Genomic DNA, 22805 nt, shown 5'->3' with positions numbered 1-22805 from the left:
TTTATTCTTTTCAGTGCCAGGTGAAAACCTTTTTATTTTCCCAGTATTTTAAGGTTTAATTGCTATTTTAATTGAGGTTTTATTGAGGATGTGATGCTGTACATTTTCATATTTTCATTTTTATTTTATGAACATCCTGAGACATTTTGGAATATGATGGGATAGAAAAGCTTTAAATAAATAAAGCTTTTTAAACAAACAAACAGTAGTGAACACTATGCAGTTGGCCCTCCGCATTCATGGGGGTTGGAGTGAAGGCCCCTATGAAAGTGGCAAAACCACGAATATCTCAACCCTCCCCCCCCAACTCTTAATACTGTTGATCATACATGTACTAGTAGCTGCATTACAATTACTTCTTTCTCAATTTGTATTATTATTAATCACATTTATATATTCCCTGTAGCTGAAGCTCTCTGGTTGGTTCACAGCATTAAGTCACCCATCCAAGTTTCACCCAGGGTCACCCCTGCTTAGCTTCTAAGGTTAGGCAGCATCAGGCACTTAAGCCTATATGGACGCAATTTGAATAACCTTTGGTTTAAAGCAAGATCCAGTGAGCTGGAGCATGGCCTGCGTCATCAGCCTCACATGTGGTCACGTATCTGGTTCCAAGTCTGGGGTCCATCCTGCTCTTGCTGCGAGGTGGTGCACCATTCTGGGCTGGCCATGGAGAATTCCCCAAATGTCGCTCTGTGGATTAGTAGGCAGTAGGCCACAAAACTTGAATGAATGAATGAATGAATGAATGAATGAGTGAGTGTGTGTGTGTGTGTGTGTGTGTATAATTTTTCTGACTTTAGTCAGCCGTGGTTAAGTCAAACCACAGTAACTGCAACAGTGGGTATGGGGGTTTTACTGTAATATTAATTGCTGAACATGTAAAATATTGCAAAATTGTGCTATAAAGAATTCATATACATAGGTATGCTTGCTGCATTTAGTGGGCATTTGAATTCTTCAGAATGGATTCCCTTAGATCCCCAAATAATTGCAAATCTTTTTACCCCCTTTAAATATAAAAGAGTTGCTATTTTTCTTGTGCTTATCTCATATTTTGTACTGAAGCATTTCTTACTGAATTTATAGTTATTAGAAGGTATGTGATGTATTTACTCAACTATTAATACTGCAAATATCTTGAAAGCATATATATTACATTATCTAGTGGGTGTAATAGTAGTCAGTGCATCCCAAAGATGCTCTTAATTTTAATTCAAGAAATTCTGTTTTCAGTTTCCTGTTAGGTATAGTGTTATTTTTATCACTTCGCATTTCTCAGTTTTCAGTGGCTTTTAAAACTAGCAGAGCTAACTTTTTGGTATCATATTTAGGCATTTGCCTCTTAAAGTAGAAGAGCAAATGTGCAAAATAAGGCTATATTGAGGCTCTTCAGTTGCTGCATACAAAACAAAAAATATTTTGCTGCTTGTGTACCTGCAACTATATAGTAAATTTATATGCCACATTTCATTTTAAAACAGTCATACTATATAGAATATTTTTCAAATTGGTTAGTCTATAATCGTTGTACTCCTGAAACATTTCCATCTGCAAAAGAGCTCAGAAAATTGAAGTGCTAACTGGATACCCTTTGCAGTATCCTTACCTTATTGCCTCTTGGAAGTGTGTATCCAGGAATGGAAAGGAAGACTTCTGTTCCTCCTCAAAGTTAGGCTATTGATTGTTTTGTTCTAGGCCACCTTGCGCTTTCCCAAAGCCTTGTTGCTTTCTGTTTGGAGTGTATAACTGCCCTTGTCATCAGACGCACAACACTTTATTTGACCATGGAGCCAAACATGATCAGATGCCCGGTTGCACAGATTCATGCTCCATCTACAGATTTAGTGAGCTGTAGAACATTCTTTCACAGCATTGTCCTATTCTTGGGTCGGATTTCCTACTCATTTCTTGGAACATCCCACTGCTGTGTATGGCCAGATAGATCTCTAGATATCATCCAACGAACCCATTGCTGCTTGTATTTAAAAAAAATTACATGTTTATAATGCTCAATAGCTGAAACTCATAGCTGTTTAATTGTTGTCAGCTACCCCCACTGGAAACTCGCTTCTTGTATCAGCCTGGAGGGAACTCCACAAATGTTTGTAGCTACACTGTGGTGCTGCCAATATGGGTGGCATGCCCACCTGGACCTACGTGACAGCCATGTCTCACAGTGAGGGAATGTGCCAATTGGGCTTGAAGCTATTTGTTGCTGTGGTTTTTCCCCAGGGACAAGTTGGGAGATAGGACATGGTGCTGAAGTCTTTCAGTATCTCAGGTGCAGCACAGCCACACAAATACACACAGCTACTTTCTCTTGTTTTCCTTATCCACCGTTTTGTTTTGTTGTTGTCTTTGTATTTGTTAGTTCTTCTGATTAGTTAAAGGTCAGCTAGAGAGCTTGCTCTTGAACTTCCTAGTTGTGCAGCCAAGTTGTTTTTGGCTCCAAGATGTCTCCATCATTGACGAATGCCAAGGGACTAGCCATCTTAGCTTGATGATATTTATTCCTATTTCTGCTGAAATTGCTTTAAATATATTCATTTTGTGCCTTGCATATACTGCCCTTGCTACTGTTGCACAGAGCCTGCCAAGCCAACCCTTTCCTGCCCACTATAACCCATACCGTGCCCAGTACCCTTCCTATTATTTGATGAACCACAGCACCCATCTTTATCTGATCTTTCTCTAGCACTATTATTAGGAAGATTCTGCTGATCCAGTCCTATTGTATTGGTCAGGGTCTCTCTTTTCTGTAGTGATTTCTCTCTTTTTTCCTGTAATCATATAAGATAGGATAGTCAGTAGGATTGGATCTTTTATGTTCATAAGCCTCTGAACCCATGGCACATGAACTTCCAGTTCAGAGTGGGGGAGCAGTGGGAGTGGTTGCTGTTTCCTTGCATCTTTAACTCTGCATTTTAGCTTGACAGCAGTTTTCAGTCATCTGGCTTGAGGTGCTTTGGAAAGGGAGGGAAGGAGACTGGGAGTGTTATACGGCAATTTCTTATCCTGGCAGACCCCATCTCTTCTTTCCATCCCCTGGAGTGTTCCCTTTACCCCCTGTCTGAGGTTGATTTCTTGACCTTGGAGATACAGCTGGCTAAGGGGGTGGGGAGGATTGGAATACAGATTCCCAGAGTTCTGTTTCTAACCTGTGATCTGAGTTTGAAGTATCTTCACCTCCATATGAGGTGTAGATGCCACAGGATCACTTTTAAAATGTGTATTGTTAAGTTTTTATCTTTGCCCTGTTATTGAAGTATAGTGTCTACCATGCCTCTGTTAAAAACAAACAAACAAAACCTACATGGTTTTTCTGAATTTGTTGAGCGCATGTGTGTTCATGCAGTTTTGTGTTCTAGGACATTCAATAACAATTGGGTGAATAGGAGATCTCTCTGGATTTCTGTGCTTCATTTTCTGGTTTCATCCCTCTTGCACAGACTTTTCATCTTCAACAGTGAAGATTTGTAAGTGATCTGACATAGGTATGGAATTAAACAACTGGAGAAAGTGCGCAGTCTCATGAGTATTTTCTTAAACTGGCCAGAGTTTCGTCTGTATTATGGTTTTGGCAATTTAATAATGATTGCTGTTACATCTGCACTGGCATCGAGCAGTTTCCATCTTAACTAGGACTGAAGCACATTTGAATCAATCAAATGGAATCATTACAGTAGAGCCTGTGGATTGTTTTGCTATGCAAAAATGAAAGATTTTCTCTCTTGTTGCTCCAGGCTCTTGAAATTGAATGTTGCATTATTGATAATCAGATCTTTATTTGCAACTATTTAATTCTAGACCATCATTTATTTATTTTTGTTGAAATGGAAGATATTATTGTCCCTGCTCAAAAAGAGTATTTACCTTGCAGTGTCATTTTTAAAGAGCATGCCTTGCTCCTAAGTGCTTTCAAATGAAGCAGCATCTCTGACTATATCCATTGAAAGCATCTAAATAAGCTGTCAATTTTAGAAAGAGCATTTCCAGATGAAGATGTGACTTGCTGTATTTAATAAAAGGTTAATAGTAGCTCTTTGTTTTATTTTGGCAGGTTTTGTGATGACAGTGGCATCGGCACTGCAGCATGAGAATTGTAGAGCAATTAATAATTTATATAGTTTTGCTAGCATGTATTGAGCCTCAGATGTATTTTCATTCCTGCTGTTCTTTTGGAGGGGGAATGTGTTGTTTGTCCTTAAACAGCATCACACAGCATTTAACATTACATGTTCTGATTGTTCAGATGACTTTTAGTAACCCAAATAACAGCCGCATCAGGTACATCACTGTTGTTATATCTTTGTTGCAGTTTGGTTTTGAGGTTGGGATAGAACCTTGTCTAAGATCACCTAGCATGTTCATGAATGGAGTTAAATTTAAACAAGGAATTTTTTTGACTATTGCTACATCAAATCTGAAAAATTAAAGTGAGTCTTGTCATCTTCCTGCCTTAGTGTGGCCATGCTGTAAATCTTTGTTCACAATCAAGTAATATTTATGTCTATTCAGTAGTATGTCCATAAGCACAGAACTCCAGTGATTTTCTAATTAAATAGTTTTAGAATGAATTGGCATAGTTTAAATCAGGGGTGGGAAGCTTTTTTCTTTTGGCAGTCACGTTTCCTTAGGGGAGTGTTTTGTCAGGGGTGACATGATGGTATTGCTGGACCCATAGTCAAAAGTGGGCAGTGTCACCTCTCTCTTTCTTGTCTTTCTTTCTCTCTCACCCCTCTTCCTTCACCTACACACACACACACAGCACACAACATCTTTTTTCCCTACCCATTGAGTTGCCATGGAAAGGACAGCTCACTAATTTTAGAGGTCTGAATCAATCACTTGCAGAAAGCTTGTGAAAGGTTATTCACTCTGGTATGAAGGATAAACTTGTGAGAAAGGTGTTTTTGAGAACCTGGGTACATCATAATTGTGAAACCAGTCAGATTTTCTAGTAGTAAGCAGATAGTCATTCAGGAGACATTCTTTTCTTGCTAGTGGTTTTTAATTCATCCATTAATCCAGAATGTAGGTTTCTGTGTGCCTTTGTTCACATATGCACATGAACGCCAGGGATGGGCGCGAGCCTCCAAGGTGGTGCGGGTGGGGGTGTGTGGGCCAGGCTGGGGGTGGGGGCGTGCGCGCAGAAAGGCATGACATGTGTGCGCAGAGATCATTTTCTCCGAACGAGTCCAAAACGATCTCCTTGCAAGCAGGCTGGTGCTTCGGGGCCGACTTGCTCACAAAGAGATCGTGTTGGACTTGCTCGGAGAAATCTCCCGGAAAGGCGCTGGCTATGGCGGACCAGACCAATGGGCATAGTGGGCTGGATTCAGCTCGCGGGCCGTAGTGTGAGGACCCATGGTGTACATGTTGTGTCTGAACCTGTATGTTTAGAGTTATTTCCAAAAGCGTGGCGTACTGCGGATGCATAGGACACATTGATCAGATAGAAGAACTGAGGGAATTTTATTTAGCACTGATTTTTAGTAGCCGTGCTTAACTAAACTCTTTGTGGAATTGTGCCTTTATATTTTTTAAAACCAATTTAGCTATTATTCTTTCTGAACTATTTTGCTATGTTTAAATTAATGTTAGTAGAAGTTATTGAGAAATAGGTTAATCTTTGTCAGAAAAAGTAATGCAACACAGCTCTAAAAGTATTACTATGAGCAGATTGCATATTTTCCAGGTAGACCAATATAATTTCTCTGGAATTTTCTAACTTTGTGCAGTTGTTCTGTAATAACATTGACTTTTGTATTTTAGCCTATTATAATTTTCCTTACGTCTAAAGCCTGAGTATACTTATACAGCCTCAACTATTGCACCTTTAATAAGAACTGCTAAGATAGGTGTATCCTTTGGCCAATTGTATGTATGTCAGATTTTATTACCCATTCTTCTTTGAAATAAATATATAATTTGAGTGAACAACATTTTGCTACACTTCATGCCTGCAAGTTGCAATAGTCTTGGCAAAATGTAAGAGACATGAATGAGAAACATCGGAGAGAGAGAGGACAAAAGAAAAAGTGAGAGTAAGTTGAGGGAAGGCACAGAAGCAGAATCCAAAAGGCAAGTTATGTGAACCCACATAACCTTATTTAAAATTACATGGCAGTAGAGTCTTGGAAGGTAATTTTATATCCTTGCAAATTCTCTTTACCTTCCTAGCTTGGTAGTTTCTATTCACTTTCACAGGAAGAGCACTTGCCCTCAGGGTGCTTTGCATGTCATGACCCTTAGGCCTTCAAGTGGTTGACTGTAGGTTTCCCAGGCTTGTTTGTTGATTTGTCTTAATTATGCATCATTTGGACTAGTAGGGTGAAGTCATCATATAGCCTAATTTTTCTGAGGATGCCAGCATTTGGGGGAAGTTTTACTTCTCAGTGATTTATCCAGTGATAAGTGTTGTAATTACTAATAATTCTCCCCCCCTTTTTTTTCTTTAGTATCTATCAAGAAGAAAACTTCTCACAAAGGAAATCATAGGAGAGGAATGTGCCTCATTCTCATGAAGTTGGCAACAGCAATTCAAGGGATGATATAGAGGTCAGTGATAAGACTTTTTAGGAGAAATGTATCTAATCAAAGTAAAGGAGGAACAGTACCTCTACTGCTTTAATGCTACCATGATTACATGTGCTCAGCCTATCTAAAATATTAATTATTAATACAGAAAGTTGAATTTAAACCTTAGAAGACATAAAGCCTGCTCATCCTTAACTATGGTTAAGGAATGCCAAGTGGCTCAAAGACTTGCTTTTGTTCCTCCCCTGCTGCTTGTAGTTTGGTATTAAACTTATCTTAGGATACATGTGGCTGATTTTTAGAGGGTGTTCATTAGCTATTTCAACGTGTAACTGAAAACCAGTGTTTTACCTGTAATCTTTTTGTGTGGTAGTCAGCTGCTTTTTTGTCACATTTAATAATATATATAACACTGTATTTATTATTCAGGGTATACTGTGAGGCTTAAAATAAACTGGGCATAAAGGGCAGGTCACACACATGAGAGGACATATGAAGCTGGTGCTTGCGGATCTTGGGGGGAGGGGAAATCCACATATCTTTATTTCTTACAACTGGCAGTGGCCCCATTAGCTTAATGTCTAAGCAGAGTTTCTTAAATGACAAGTGCTAGCCTGGTAGGGATTTTGTATTCAGTCAGGCACATGGGATTCTGTGGTGCTGAATGGGCTGACCCAGGAGGGTTGTTCCTGCCCTGTGCCCAACATAGGCAACAAGTGAGCTGCTAAAGAAGTGGTATTTTAACCCAACTGGGGATTTATCCACCTCCAACCCTATTTTCTAAGGTTAGTTCTAGAATACAGATGGCTAAGCCGTGTGCAAAAGAATTCTGGCTCTTAGGTTTTGGTTAGAAACCTCAAAGTATAAAGCAGAAGTTCAAATGCACCTGTTCCTCATTAACCAGGATGTTGGAGCACTTGGCCCAATCCCACATGTTAGAAAGAATCGCTTAGAGAGAAGTATGAAGTGCCCTTTTTCTCTCCAGCATAGAAATGAAGCTCTCTTTTCCTCCAGCAGGCCGGTCATCATTTTTTAATGTGGCTGTGTTGATACCATTCTTAAAAGTAAAAAAAGACCCCAATCATAAATAATAAGTGAAAATAGTTTTCCATGCTTTTCTGTAAACTGTACTCTGTATCAATTTGAGTGGATTTTTCCCTCCCCCACTTTCCTTTTTCTGTTCTTTGTTAAGGCTACACTAATCAGCATATGGTAGTTGACACAAGCTGGGAGGAGGAGCTTTGTCTGAAGCAGAATGGGTCCATCCCTTATTTGTAATCATATGACGAATGAGACCAGCAATAGGGACAGACAGAACAGCAGCCCTGTGCTTCTGTTGTCAACCCAGCCTGCACGCTGGTACAGTAAGCTCCTGGAGATTTCAGTGCAAAGCTCCGAGTCTTGCCTGGATTAAGGTCGTTTGTTCAGTATTGGACTGGCAGTTGTAGATAGCCATAAGAACTAGAAACCTACTGCTCTTTTCTTAGAAAATTAAAAAATTTAAGATGCCTGCAGGAAACCTGAAGACAACCAGGTAGGAAAGTTATTTTTGTCACAGAATGTTAGAACTTTAATATCAAATGTTTATTGTGTGAAGTTGTTCATATTTTCAGTGTAAGATTTCTGAGCTCGTTAGACATAGTAAAACAAAGACAGGGCCAGGTAGGCTGGCAAAGAATTTTGTAAAGTCAGAGTTAATATTATTTGTCTTGGGGGTGATAAAACAATCATCTGTGTTAAAATTCTCCTGTAACAAATGCTTCTTTGTGTCTGATCCTGTACTGAAAATGGATAATGGTTTGTTCCATTGCTTTTTTTTCCTCCTTGCATTTTTGTACAGGTGAAAAAGAGGTCACAGGGAAGCTTAGCATTTTGTAGCTTATGTGTGTTTTTAACTGTTATTTAAAGCTAACAAATGACTTAAAATAAAACTTGGTAGATAAAATTTCTAGTTCATCTTACATCTCATTCCTTTTAGCTGAATGTTTTACACTTGAAATAATGATTGGAAGGGCCATTACTCAGTGGAAGAGTGCATATTTTGTATGCCTAAATTCATTCTCCAGCATCTTCAGGTAGGCTGGAAAAATTCCTCCCTGATAATCCTGGAGAGCTGCTGCCAGTCAGTGACTGCCAGTCAGTTCAGAGGGTGTTGGATTAGTTGGGCCAACAGTCTGACTTGATACAGTGCAGCTACCTATGTCCCTTTCCATTATAGTGCTAAAAATGATAAATGTCCTTTTGTCACTGGAAAACACAGCCATTCAGGTTCTGTGTGAATCTGCATGTTGTGCTAATCTTATTAATGTACTCCTGGTGCATCGTTATGGTAAAAACAGTTTAATGAAAGCAATAGCATTTAAAAAACACTAAAGGCTTCTTATGTCTTTTTGGCATTCCTTTGTTTATAATCATTTGCTATACCTGTTGTGATTGGGAATGATTGGTTTTTGTGGAATCAATGGTAAGTCATACAATTTCTCTGTGAAAGTAGTATTTGTGAGAGAAATGACTGGAGATACCTGAGTTGGATATTTACTGCACTAACCAACTTGGGGCCAGTGATACTGTTACAACTGATTTTATTGATCCTCTCCATCTTTTAGATAGCTTACACACATGCCTAGTTTTTATTTGCAGTGTTTAAGTGGAAAAATGCTCAAACCATGGCAGTTAGACTGAGATCACTTGTCCATCTCTTACATTGTATATCAGTATTGCTTGCAAGGATTGATGGAGTCCTCTCATCTCATTCCCCTAATCTGGGGTTGCTTTGGTTTACTCATTTCCACTCTTTCAGTTCTTGTTTCTACTGTTTGGATACTATATCTCTGTGGTCAGCTGTGGAGATAATGGGTTTGAAGGGTCCTGTCTCAGATCACCACTGGTCCACTTCCAGGTTCTGTGACCAGCTTGTTTCACACTTTGAAAAGCTGCTTGCTCACAGTTCTCTTGAACATCCTAAAATCCAGTGTGGTGGAGTGAGAGCCAGTGTGGTGTAGTGTTTAAGAGCATGGGACTGGGATTCAGAGGTTCTGGGTTCTAGTCCCCGCTCAGCCATGGAGCCAACTGGGTGACTTTGGGCCAGTCACAGACTCTCAGCCCAATCTACCTCACGGGGTTGTTGTTGTGGAGATAAGATGGAGAAGGAGATATGATGTAAGCTGCCTTGAGCCCTTTGTAGGAAAAAGGCAGGATATAAATCGCAATATAAATAAATAAATAAAATCCCTAGTGTAACTGACCCTTACACGGCCATTCATGAACAAAGAAAGTTCAGAGGGTGTTTATAAGATTAAATTTCTAAACTACAGTTCCTCAAGAGGTTCACTTGAATATTTTCTTCATTTTTAAAAGTTTACTATGTGTTAATTAATTTGTCAATGGGACTGGGGCTCTGCATCCCTGCTTTATATTATCTAAGAGATTCATTCATTCATTCATTCATTCATTCATTCTATAGGAGCATTTGGTTATATAGGCAATGTGCTTTTTGTACTTTGTTCATTTAAAGTGAATATGTGTAGAAATGGACTGTAAGTGCTCAGAACCTTCTATAGCAGGGACCACAATTTTCTGGTTCCCCAAGAGATTGAAATTAAAGTCATTGGCTGCTTGGTAACCTGTACTGGTTCAGTGAATTAGCATTGTGTTCCACAAAATAGTATCTCCTGGATTTCTGTATCCATGACTACTTACTAGTTCTTGGATATCATAGGAAGCCCTCAATAATAAATGCAACATTTGACTTGTTGGACTTGTTTGCATATCATGATAAGCCATCATGATAATCAACAGTTGTTTGATCACAAATGCACTGAGCAGCATAAAGGGATTTTGGAGGATTCTTTTTTTGACTTTGAGGAGATTTGCACAGATTCAATAAATCTGCAAACTTACTGTGAATAAGAGCAGTCGTTACTGTAATTTATATATATCTTCCCGAGTGTGGATAAGTGTGAATGTTAAGAAAACTTGTCACTGTCTAGGGAGGCAATGAACGGGAAAGTAAACTGACAAGTATCATTTCCTATTGATGAGAGAAGGGGGAAATGGCAAAGGAGAATAGAGGACAGAGGATAGCACTAGCAATTTCTCAAGGAGTGACAGGAGTTTTTGTTGCTCTTCCTTGGCAGCTTTGTAGCCCTTTCCAGGAAGCCATAGCTAAACCATTGTGCTGGGTCTGCATGTCATAACAAGCCACTCTGAAAACAAGCTGTGTTCTGTTTTGATTACAATATCCATCTTTAACTGATTTGACTTTTTGGAAATAGTGACTGTGTTCAGATAAAATGCTGTGACTTAGTTAACCCAGGATGAGACGTCCATGGGCCACAGTTAATATGCAAGCCCTGCTTAAGGGTTAGCATACCATCCAAACTTTGCAAATATAGTCTATGCGTGGATTAAACGATCCTTGCATAACCCTTAAACAGAACATTATTCATGCTCACAAGATTTGTGCAGCATGCCAAACCCTAAGTAGGGTTTGCATATTCAGCTTAGTTTACATGGGCACTGCAGCTTCATCATGAGCAATTGTGTCATGCGAACAGCCCTTATGTCTTGGTTCATACATAATACTAACTCATGGTTTATTTAATCCATGGTTAACCTATACTTTGTTGCCTTGCATACAGTTTGTCTGGCAAACGACTGAACAAACAATGACTTGTTTTCTCAGTCCTTGGGTTGTTTGTTTTCCTCTCTTCTACCTCTCTTCTCCTTGCCTGTATCCCAGATGACTTTCTGGGACTGTAGCACTGACATGCAGAATAGCTGCTGTTGTTGTTGTTTTTAACAGCTCTTGCCTACCATGAACAACTTATGGTTCTGCATTCATGCATGACAACTCATGGTTTAGACAAGCCCAGGTTTACAACCCAGTGACAAACTATGTGTTTTCTTTCTGTGTTTGTGATCAACAAACCATGGTTTTATTGGTACATCTGAGTTCATACAATATGACCAGAATTCAATAACTTATACCATAAGTTGACATTGGATTACAGTATTAAATGGACTGTATATATATTGTTTTTTCAATATAAGATCTGTTTTGATATTACAATAAATCATGAACCCATGCTGCTCACTTAAGCATCCTCTCAACGCCCCATTTGTATGACATCTCAACCCAAATGCTCTGGGTTGTTTAGATTAAAGCATAATTAACCCATGAACTAATTGTAGGCTAACTCAAGGCTGTTTAATTTCTAAACGGCCTAAAGTATCTAGGCTCAGACATCATGTTCAAAACCTAGTAATGGGTAAATTGTAGGTTATTTACTGAAAGTGGAAGTGAGGAGATGCTGGAAGAAGTGTGCTTATTTGCTTCTGCTTGTGTCTAGCTGTTCGTGGATTGTCATGTTAGAATCGCATCTAAGTAGTTTGACTTTAATTTGTGTTAAAGGATTAATCTGAGGTTTTCAGGACAATACTGGACATAAATAGGCCACCTATTAATGAAACCAAAGGAAATACATGATGCCTGTTTCATTTTACCATATTTCTAATGTGTTTTAAAATGACTGAGAATTTTAGCATGTCAGTTTAAATAGTTGGGAAAAGTCTCCTGATAAATGTTTACATAATTATCCAGTAGCTTACTTAAATAACACCCTTTGAAAGCAACAAACTGATTGTCTAGTCCTATAATAGCTATTGTTAAACTAAATAGTGAGTGCTGCTTGGTCGCTGCCTAACAGTTTTAACAATTGTTTTGAAAGCTGTAGCGGTATTTACCCCTACATTATCATGTCCCGATGATGAATGTATATTAATCTACATTCTTGTTTATATCCTTATTATGCATTTGCATTATTTAATGTAGCCTAGAGGTACTTTATCTAAATTAACTGCTGGCCAAATAGTATAAATGGTTACTACTTTGGTTCTGATTTATATTTAGAAAAATAAACAGATACAGTGTTTCTCTAGAAAAGTGTTATATCTAGAGACAGTTGAAATCTCCATTTCAATGTGTTTCGAACAGGGATATCAAAGTGAAAAAAGATACACAATATTATAACATAGATTTTGATTGTGCTAAGGAAAAATGGGTGTTAGAAACCTCTTGCTTTTGTATGTAACTTTGCTTTTCTGGAGAGTTTCATAATGACACCCAGATATGGTACCCAGTATGTCAAAGATTTCTGATCCTCAGCTGCTTCTTTTTTGAGAAACTGAGCAGTGCTTTAGTGCAGCAATGTAACCTGGCCTCTGTATACCTCACACATCTGTGCAAGCTCAGAATATAATCAAATGTCAGTCTCGCTTTTTAATTGGTGGTCTATATGCTTCTGTGTTTGAGTAAGTAATACTTTCAGCTAATCAAACTAAATGGGTTTGGAATGTGTATGTGCTTGTTATCACTTCAGATGAGCCCAAATTCATTTGAACATTGTGTCTTCAGTCTGCAGTTGTTCACTTAGTCAACTACTGTGTATAATAAACTAGTCTTGCAAGATTTAAATTTTGTAGTCTTACCTATTTTCCCAGACATTTTCAGAAATAGGATATGAATTTCCAGTTCTGTTTTTCCATGTATATATAAAACAGGTGATGTGGAAGAAACTTGGAGATGATTTCTGAAAATGTTAAACCATAGGAAAATAAGTGCTTTCCATCCCCACTTCCTCCAGAGATGAGGCGAGGAAAACTATTGGAATTTATGGGACAATATGGTTTTTTTTTAATTTTCTTTAGAGATCTAAAGTCATGGTTAGGCTCATATGTATAAATTGGATGCTCAAAAGTTATGTAAAGTAAAAAGTTTTAAAAGTAATCTAAATTAGTACATTTGTAATCATTGCCTGAATAAAGTATACATTTAGATTTAATATACTAAATGCAATAATTTTATGAGCAAGCTCAAGTTGTTCATAACACTTATTAGGTTCCTATGTATTAGGATTTCAAGGTGAAATTCCACAAACAAGCTGTCTTGAATACCAGATTTAGCAAAAGGAAAAGTACAGCTCAAATCAATAAAAAAGGTCCTCAAAACATCCGAGTCATCATAGAAGCCAGAAGACAAAGGAAAGTAGGTGATCTGATCAAGAGTCTAGGAATGTTGCCAAGTTGCACTGGAGCAAAGGCCTGTCTTATCTGAAATTCTGCTCCTGTTTGTGAGGAATTGTGTTTCGGGGGAATGGGGTTTAGGGAAATCTGAGCCACTGTCCCTCCTGAATTTTATTCTGTTGCTTTCAGCCCAGTGTTCCAAGTTTATCAGGATCACCCTGGTTCATCATTCTGTCTTCCAGGGCGTTTGCTATTCCACCCAGTTTTGTATTTTGTGCAAATTCGTGTCCAGTGATGAACAGGACACAATGCAGCCACCACAAAGGCCCATGCTGTTGTGTCCAAACTGAACAGTGCAGGATAGCCTTTTATAGTGCCGTCCAGAGCCACATGGTTGTACAGGTTGCAGTCCTTAAAAGTCCTTACAGGTCTGCTTCTGTTCCTGCAGGCACTTGCAGGATGGGTCATGCTGTGGCTGCGGGGAGGGCGAGGCGGAGCTGTGTCAAGGCTTCAGATCCTGACCAGTCCTCTCTAGTAGCCATTGGATTGCGTGCTAGATCAATAAAAAGACATGGAAGAAATAATTATTCTGGGAATTTGAGAGAAGAGACTAAATACCATTTTCTGCCATGGCTTCAAAGTTTCCTGAACTTTAGTCTTGCATTTTGTAGTTTTTAGGAGTTAGCTTGGAGACGCAAGGTTGGATAGCAGTATATAAGTATCTTGTCTTAAAGAATTTATTTTAAATATTAAAAGAGAATGCTTCATGATCCAAAATATTACATCTTACTCATTTTTTCTTGATTTTTTCTATTTCCCCCTTTTCCCTGAGTCTTTGCATCTTTAAGCAAACTAGAAGGGATGAAAAATGTGTTATAGTATTTCTGGCTTTTAAAGCATTAAACACGCACACACAAACATGTGACAGGCTGCCAAGCTGGCAGGGAATTTTCATCCTCCCCCCCAACAATTTTATATCTATCTAAAATTATTTCTAGGTCATCTTTTTCTCATGAGCACCCTACAAGCTGCTATTTGCCCCAGGGGAAAAAAATATGTGGGCTCCTGCATAATATGGTATTTAAAACCTTATGGAAAGTAGTAGCTTTCTGATTGAGGGCCTTTTCTTTAGGTAAAACAAGATGTTCATGCCACAGTCCCAATCTGAATTAGAAGCCCTCCTCGCTCCCACAAAAGATATTTTTAAACAAATCTCTCAGAGGGATAAATGCAAACATGCATTTCTTGTCTTGCTCAGTTGGGTTTCATGAATGTTTCTTATATTAGACAGTGGTGTGTATGGTTGAACACCTGATTCTCAATATTGTTTCCAAATGGTACATTCTTGTTTCATTCCACATCTGAATCTCCCAAATTGGCTTTAAGAGATACTTAGGGGATATGTGGGACAAGCTATGCCCCATTTTTCTGTTGTTCCATTGGTTTTGACATTTCATCCTATTTTGAGAAATCTACAGGGCAATTCATAGCTTCTGGAATTAACCAGAACTAAGAGGAAATTGAAATCTGAAATCTTTTTGGAACAATTTAGGGCACTGAATATTGCACATTTATGTTTGGAACATTAAGATCAAATATATAGAAGAGATCTTCATTTAGGCACTGAATTCATCTTGGCAACTGCATAAAAATCTCATTTTTGCTTAGAGTGCATCTTCATGGACTGAGATACAAATTTTGAACTTCACAGTGCTAATAATGGCAGACCCATATTTCCGTAAGAATTTGAGCCTGCTGGACTAAAATGTTGATGAAGTAGAGTACTAACTTCTTAATGACAAACACTGTCAAATTTTCATATCAAATGGGAAATACAAACCTCAGAACTGTTTTTTAAATTGTTTGACCAGCTGTGCATTGTTGTGTGTGGGAAGGACAATTTCTGATCAATATACTGCTGAAAATAAATTCTTCCGATTCCCCACCACTACCCTGATTTTGCTTGTACTTAAAATATCTGTAGTTGTGTGTGTGTTTTCAACTTAATTCTGGTTATTTCTGAACAGGATCAAAGGGGTCTTTCGGAAACCAGCAAAGATGAATATGGTGAAAAGGATAATGGGTCGACCCCGGCAGGAGGAATGTAGTCCTCAGGATAATGCTCTAGGTTTGATGCACCTGCGTCGACTCTTTACAGAACTGTGTCATCCTCCTCGGCACATGACCCAGAAAGAACAGGAAGAGAAGCTTTACATGATGCTACCAGTTTTTAATAGGGTAAGCCCAGCAAAATGCGGATTTAGATGTGTTTATTGGCCTCAGGTATGCAGGTTCTAAATGGTGTGCCTGCTAAAAATGATTGTTGAAGAAGGTGTGGGTAGGAGGGAATGGTGATGGGAATGATGCTGGTGAGAGTATAGTTAAAAACTAAATATTGGAATACAAGTTTTTGCTTTCTCTACATCCAGAGCAGTATTGTGATGTACATGTTGCCTGCCTACACACTCATAAGAATTCTCCCACCGAAATGACTGAACAATTCTTTAGTCAATTTGTTATTGACCGAAGTGGCCCATAACTCACTTCCATGGTAAATATAACATGGGAATGATGTATGTCCATGTCTGTCTGAATAAGCATGGTCATGTATGCTGAGGTGCTAAACATTTATACCCTTTGTATGATTTTTGAGTAGATGCCAGGTTAAAGTCTCTCATTCCAATTTCTACGATGAGAATAACATGCGAGTGAAAATGTGACAACAGTAACTTAGGAAAGGGTCTACATTTATTCTGTCTGTGAATGCCACAGCTGTTTCACATAGTCTTTGTGTTTTCAAAGGTTTCATTTACTTCTTTCATTCTTACATTTCTATACTACCCAATAGCTGATGTTGTCCAGGCAATTCTCAGAGCAAAATTTAAAACCATAAAGTGCAATACCACAGTAAAGCATAATATAAAAACATATGTTTAAAATAGAATAAAACCAAAGTAAAACCTGAATAAAAACCACCAGCAGTGTGTAAATCTAAAAATGCACTAACATATTTTTAAACTGAAGAACTGAAAAGCCTTAGGGTGGAGAGTCTTCATTTGGCATTGCAAACAGCACAACAGAGGGTCCAGGTGAGACTTTCTGGAAGAGGCATTCTATACCCACAGTGCCATACTGAAAAGGACTTTTCTTTAGTGGCTACCTAGCTTGCTCATTTGGCAGGAATCCCAGAGAAGGGATTCGTAAGATGGTCTCAAGGTCTGGGCAGGAATATATGGAAGGACAAGATCCTTCAGGTAACTTGGGACTTTAAAAATAATAGTGTTTTGATTTGGTCTTGAAATAGACTGGTAGCTGGTGCCACTTTTGTCTGGACCAAGCTTTGAAAGTTTTCATAAATAATAGAAAGTATAAGAGGTAACTATGGATGCTGAATGAGCTAGATATGAAAAGTAGTAGATGGCTGTCAGCTGTTGGAAATGTGTTTTTCACATGAATAAGTAGAACTTAAAGGGGGTTATCAGACTAGCTTCCCTTTGAGATGGTGATTAGGTTCAGAGTGGTTCAGTTTGCGGTGAATGGGACTCCTCAAGGATACATCAGTGGTGCAATCCTATTGTCACTAGACAGAACCATAAAAGCATTCAGACTCCCAGCTCTGACCTTAGAAGCTTGCTGTGAGGTTGGAGCTAGGACACTAGAGTCAGAGGGCCCTCCCTCCACCTTCACAACTGATGCAAACAGAACAACGCTGGTTGCAACTCTGGTTGTAAAAGCAACCTTGGAGATGGAGTTTTATTTATTTGGAGGTTTATGGATATTCTGGGGGACACTGAGGAGAGGAGACAGGAGCTACAAGCATATGTGGTATCATGCATATCCTCACCCTTTTCTCCTCATGTCCCGAGGTAAAAGACTTAGCCAAAACCTGCAGATTACTCTGCACCTCTCTGCTTAGTGCCCTGAGTACAGGATGTGCAGGAGACAATGTGCCTTTCGAACACCTAACAGAGAAATATGGCTGGCTGTTGCTGAGGCATGGATTGCTCCCTACCTTCTCTGTCAGCCTGTTATTTCTATGCAGAAGGTTTCATCTTCTGCACATCCAGCATAGAAATGGATTGGACTGTGATTGTGGTACTAGCTTGATTGGCTTTCAAGACTGAGTTCAAAATAATTCAGGTCCTACCTCCATACCTAGGATCAAGCTGATAAAGTAGGGACAGTCTCAGTAGTAGGTATAGATGAAGGGACTTTATTTTCACTGCAGCCAACATGGAAGCTGAGCAAAGCTGGGAAAGGAGGGATAGATTGCTTTGTTCTATCTTCATCAGCTTTACGGTCATCTGTGTAGAATTCCTTGACAGTTGTGACCAGGTGAGTGGTTAGAAACAGTGCTGTCTTGTATTGCCTTGTCCTTGCAGGCCCAGTTGCAGAGGCAGAGTTAAAACAGCGGAAACCTTGGCACCTTAGTATGGCATTATGTGATAAGAGAACTGCATTCCCTTCTTAGCTTATAAATGCTCCAAATAATGTGTTGCGATTGGCTACAGAGTAAGCCCATTTTCTGGCCTCCAGTATGGCTGTAGGGTGGTGAAGGCAATGGAAGCGTAGATATCCAGGGCTGTCTACCAAATTCGACAGGAGTGCTTTGTATCTTGGGTTCCTTACAGATAATAGATACTGAGTAAGTTTGAAAACTAATTAAGGAATTATTCCATCTGTTCCTCCTTTTCTTGCTTTTCCTCTCTCTTCAGACCTTATGAAATCCCATCCCGTTTTGCTGGCTCTGAAAGAAGACAAACCTCTAGATAACTGAATTGATTAGCAGGATTCCATATTGTTTTATTTTCACCAACTTTTTTTTTAGTTACACCATCACTGAACTTAGAAGTTCTCCCTCACTGCTTTCCCCACTCTACCCAGCTTCCCCTTTGTATTAATGGAATCCTGCCAAAATAAGCATTATACCTCCAGTGGGCTTCTCTTGCCACCTGGCTACTTGTTTGTTTCGGGTTTCCTTTCCTGATACTGAATGGTGCTCTGTTGGCACAAGATTTATTAGTGACCCGATTGTTCTGGGATATGATTGTCCTATAAATCTTGATTTTGGAATTCCCCAATTCATGATAACCAGAGTTCCAATTTTGCTATTCCTTCTCTTAGGAAAATGCAATGCAATGTCTCTTTCTTGAAGTATTTCCTGCATGTAATTTTGGTACGTGCCGGGATACCAGTGAGGGAGAAGATATCTCCTTTGTAACCATCAGAAATCTAAAGATTCCTATTTCATAACAGCCATATTTTTGGACTGTAACAAACTTTTCATGTTTCTGAGAAGTGGGCTAAAATCAGTAATTCAGCAATACGTAATTACATATTATTTTCTCTTTTGGACCATACAATCCGGTATTATGTGGGGTGATTCTTTTTTATTTTATGCTTTGAATAGCAATGAGCTAAAGTAGTGAGGCATTTTTTAAATGCTTAAATGTGGACATTGTACTGAAAAGGTCTCTGCCAGTAAACAATGCTTTAGTTCATGACGTGTTGTATTTCTTGACACTTTTGTTACATAGTACTGACTGCTTAATGATGCACTTTAAGTTTTCTGAAGAGTGACATAACTGAAAATATAGTATGAGGGTTCTTAAATTGTAGGTTTGTTTTAAAAATGAAATGTATGGCATGCTTTTGTTGCACATCTTTCAGGGAGTAAAGTGCTTTTGCTCTAAAGTTAGAGAAGGTCAGTATGATGAAATATGAAAAATAAGTCTTTCTTGCTTCTTAATTATCTTATAGGCTGCACAGGGGTGAGGCAGAGTAATATTTTGCTGGATCACCTTTTTACCCAAATCCAAATGATTGCTTCTGCTGTTGCTATGCAGATGACTAGTGTTGAATGGGATTGGCTGACTGGCTGGCTGGCTTTCCTTCTTTCGTTCGTTCGTTTGTTTGTTCAGCAAAACAGTTTGACAGAGTTAACGGGTTTGGTACATGATCAGAAGTTATCAGCTGCCTCTGTACAAGGGCAGAAATATGATCTATCACTCAAGGTCTTTGTTGTTATTTTATAGAAGATTTTGTTCATAGTTGTATGCTGCTTCCACATCTCTGAAATATTTTGCACAGCTGTATATTTTAAGTAAGCCCAGATGCAGACTTTTTTTGCTTTGTCTGTTCCCTTTGGTCTTATGATGGGAGTAATAAGTGAGCAAGGATGCAAATGTTTTGAGAGAGCAGGACAAGTTGTTAATTGACTCAGATATCTAGGAACCACGCAGTATACAATATCTGTGCATATAATGCAAATGCGTAGGGTAGAGGTAGCTGATTGGCCACTGTGTGAACAGAATGCACAATCCATCAGGAGTCTTCTTATGTTCTGATCTGTACCTCCAGCCCATGTGCAGAAATCTGGGAAAGCTGAGCTGTAGAGCCTGGGTGCATGTTATCACATGTAAATGAAGGTACATACTGCTGAGCCAGACCTCCCCAGCTTAGTAGCTCCAGATGCCTTGGAGTCACAGCATTCCTTGCCGTTGGCCATACTGGATGGGGCTTAGGGGAACTGAAAGTCAAAACATTTGGAAGGCACTAGTTGCTAAACTAACCTCTGCCTTTGCCTAGGAATTTAGGAAAAGGAAGAACAGGAGAAACTAGATAATCAACAGAAGGAGGAAGGCAGAAACTGCTTCTGCTTTTTTCATGTTCACTTATACATTCTTCCAGATTTCTTTGTCTTTCTTTCAAGAATTTTAAACAGGTGGAACATGTGTGGATGTGGCTGCATTTCCCTTTATGACTGTAGTAATAGTATTTTACAGATGGGGCTCAAGTCACTGCATTTCCATTTAGAAAGTTCAGACTTGGAATGTTGGAATGTGGCATGGAAATGTCAAGGTTAGTAAGAGATTTGTCAGAGAGCTGCTGAGAACCAAACAACTTCAGGTTTGGTGGGAGACACTGTAGAACAGTGAAGGTCTGAACAGGATTAGGGTGTGAATTCATTAATCCAGTGAGCCAGCATCAGGTTAAATAAGCAGGCCAGTGTCCAACATTCCTACCATCTGACCCACAGGCAACATGAGGGTGATGTAAAACCTTTCATTTCAGATTGGAATGAACTCTTTACATGGGCAAGAGTTGCTCCCACAAACTGGAGGCAACGTTAACTTTGCTTATTGCTACTTGAGATCAACCTTCTTATGAAACATCCTATGTCACGAAAACAGTCTAGCACAAATATGGGACTATCCTTGAAAAGCCTTCTGTTAAGGTCTGCTGAAAAGGGGAGTGAGGTGTTCACAACAAATATAACTGTATGATCCAGGCAAATTATTCACCTCCACCCCATGCAGCTGTAGCTATCGGGCAGTGAGCTTCTGATCATCTGAATGAACCCAAGGAAGACCAGAACAAAACACAGAAATACTAGTTGAGCACAACAGTAGCAAAAATAGTTTTGTGCTGTACTTTTCATCCCCTTCTCTTCCACATCCCCACCCTCCAGCAGGGTTTTGGTCATTCTGAGGGCAGTCAGTATGGACCACTTCCATGAAAATCATCTTGGTATATGTGCACCAACCTACTAGAAACAGCTGTGTGCATTAACTGGGTTGTTTTACTAATAGTGAAATGCGTATTTTCACACTTGTGTCACATTGTTTTGTATGTCTGATGGTTCATTGTGGTTTGATGTTACTAGCAGGTCTGTCTTTCTTACTTGTTTGTCTGCAGGTATTTGGAAATGCTCCTCCGAGTACAATGATAGAAAAATTTTCGGATCTCCTTCAGTTTACAACACAAGTGTCACGATTAATGGTGACTGAAATTCGTCGGAGAGCCTCTAACAAATCTACAGGTAAATGACTTAATGAACAGTTTAATTACATAACTTGGAAAAGATATATTTCATTTTTCATCTGATTGATCCTTGAGGTGGAATAGATAAAAACGTGCGTGTCCCAACTCCTCAAATGTAAATATTTGAACAGGCTGTTGTCACTGGCTGATGTATTGGTCAGTGTGTGCTTCCCTGTAATCCTGCAGGATATTAGCATCCTTAGAGAGGGATGGTTGAGCAGGCATCACTGATGCTGGTCTACCAAAAATAGAGAATTATTCTCACATGTCTTTACCAAATACTTGACATGTTAATTGAGGAGGTCAATATGTAAAGCTCAGTTATGGCTTTGAAGAATGGAGAAGTTCAGCCTGATGTAAAACTGCCTTTTAGAGTTTGTTATCCCTTTATTCTGGTTTCTGTGAGTTTAAAGTTTCCCAAGCTGGTTGAATGATATCTAAAGTGTGTGTGTGTGTGGGGGGGGGGCAACTTGTGGGCCAAAAGATCAGCTGAGTCACAGCTGCCATCACCCCTAGCTAGTATGTTATTTGTGTTGTTTTTACATTGGTGTAAACTGCCTGGGGAGCTTAGGCTACAGGGTGTTTTAGAAATGAAATTAATAATAAGCAATAATGGTGGTAGCCGCCACCAATGGAGGGGGAAGATGTCAGTTGTAAGCCAGAAATCTGGGTGGCCACAAGCTACCCATTCCTGTTTTAGAACTTTGGCTGCACAGAAGCAAACTGGCACACATCCTGGCCTTTTCAGAGAAATGGGGGCATTTTGTCCCCTGGTCTGTTTTTCCTTCAGGGTATATGCATTTGTGTGTTAACAAGTGGAATGAGGATGCATTAAACTCCAATATGGGAGTGTTGAAGCATGTTGCCTTCACTTGCTTGGCTTTTCCCAAAGGCTGCTGGAGCTGGAAGGGCCGTCAGGTGAAAGTCTGAAAGCTATAATAGTTGGGCAGGCCACGAACGCCAGGAAAAAATTGTAGACCCTTAAGAAAAACTGACTAGTCATTTGATTTGCTTCAGTCCTACGACCACTGGACACACTTCATTTTAGGCTTTCACCTAAAAATATATGGAAAATGTATCTAATTGGAAACACATATATTACTAAGAATAAATACAGATCCACTAGTTAGAGATTGGTTGCATCTTCCTGTTGAGTGTGTGCCATATTTCAGTTTATCTTGGATGTAGCATGTGAAATGGTCACTGGGGCATATCAGTTATGAATGTCCATGTTGAGGATGTGTTAACTTTATAGTTGATGACATATTGAAATCTGGTGGGACTTTGTTTTAAATGCCATTTATTTAAATATTATGAATATAGGCAAGTGGTACTGTCTCCATTTTTTATCTCTAACTGTAGGGAAAAAAGGCTAACAGTGACCTTCCTGGTAAGAGAGGGGTTATTTAAGATAA

At 39.1% G+C, this 22805-nt stretch overlaps 1 protein-coding gene across 5 annotated transcripts in view; it reads left to right on the top strand.

Moving 5' to 3' along the window:
• The window catches only part of WDFY3 (WD repeat and FYVE domain containing 3), a 152765-nt gene that overhangs the window by 20366 nt on the left and 109594 nt on the right, over positions 1 to 22805 (top strand). For all 5 annotated transcript variants that reach the window (XM_044428214.1, XM_044428213.1, XM_044428210.1 and 2 more), the window contains 3 exons: positions 6465 to 6564; positions 15594 to 15804; positions 21265 to 21388. In XM_044428214.1, the coding sequence (XP_044284149.1) occupies positions 15625 to 15804; positions 21265 to 21388 (304 nt within the window). In that variant the 5' untranslated portion in view covers positions 6465 to 6564; positions 15594 to 15624. The remainder of the gene's footprint in view (positions 1 to 6464; positions 6565 to 15593; positions 15805 to 21264; positions 21389 to 22805) is intronic.

Source organism: Varanus komodoensis, unplaced genomic scaffold, assembly GCF_004798865.1.
Source record: "Varanus komodoensis strain SLA01 unplaced genomic scaffold, ASM479886v1 scaffold2, whole genome shotgun sequence".
NCBI classification, from domain to species: Eukaryota; Metazoa; Chordata; class Lepidosauria; order Squamata; family Varanidae; genus Varanus; species Varanus komodoensis.
Note: the sequence above shows the minus strand (reverse complement) of the source record. Positions and strands in the feature narration are given on the sequence as shown.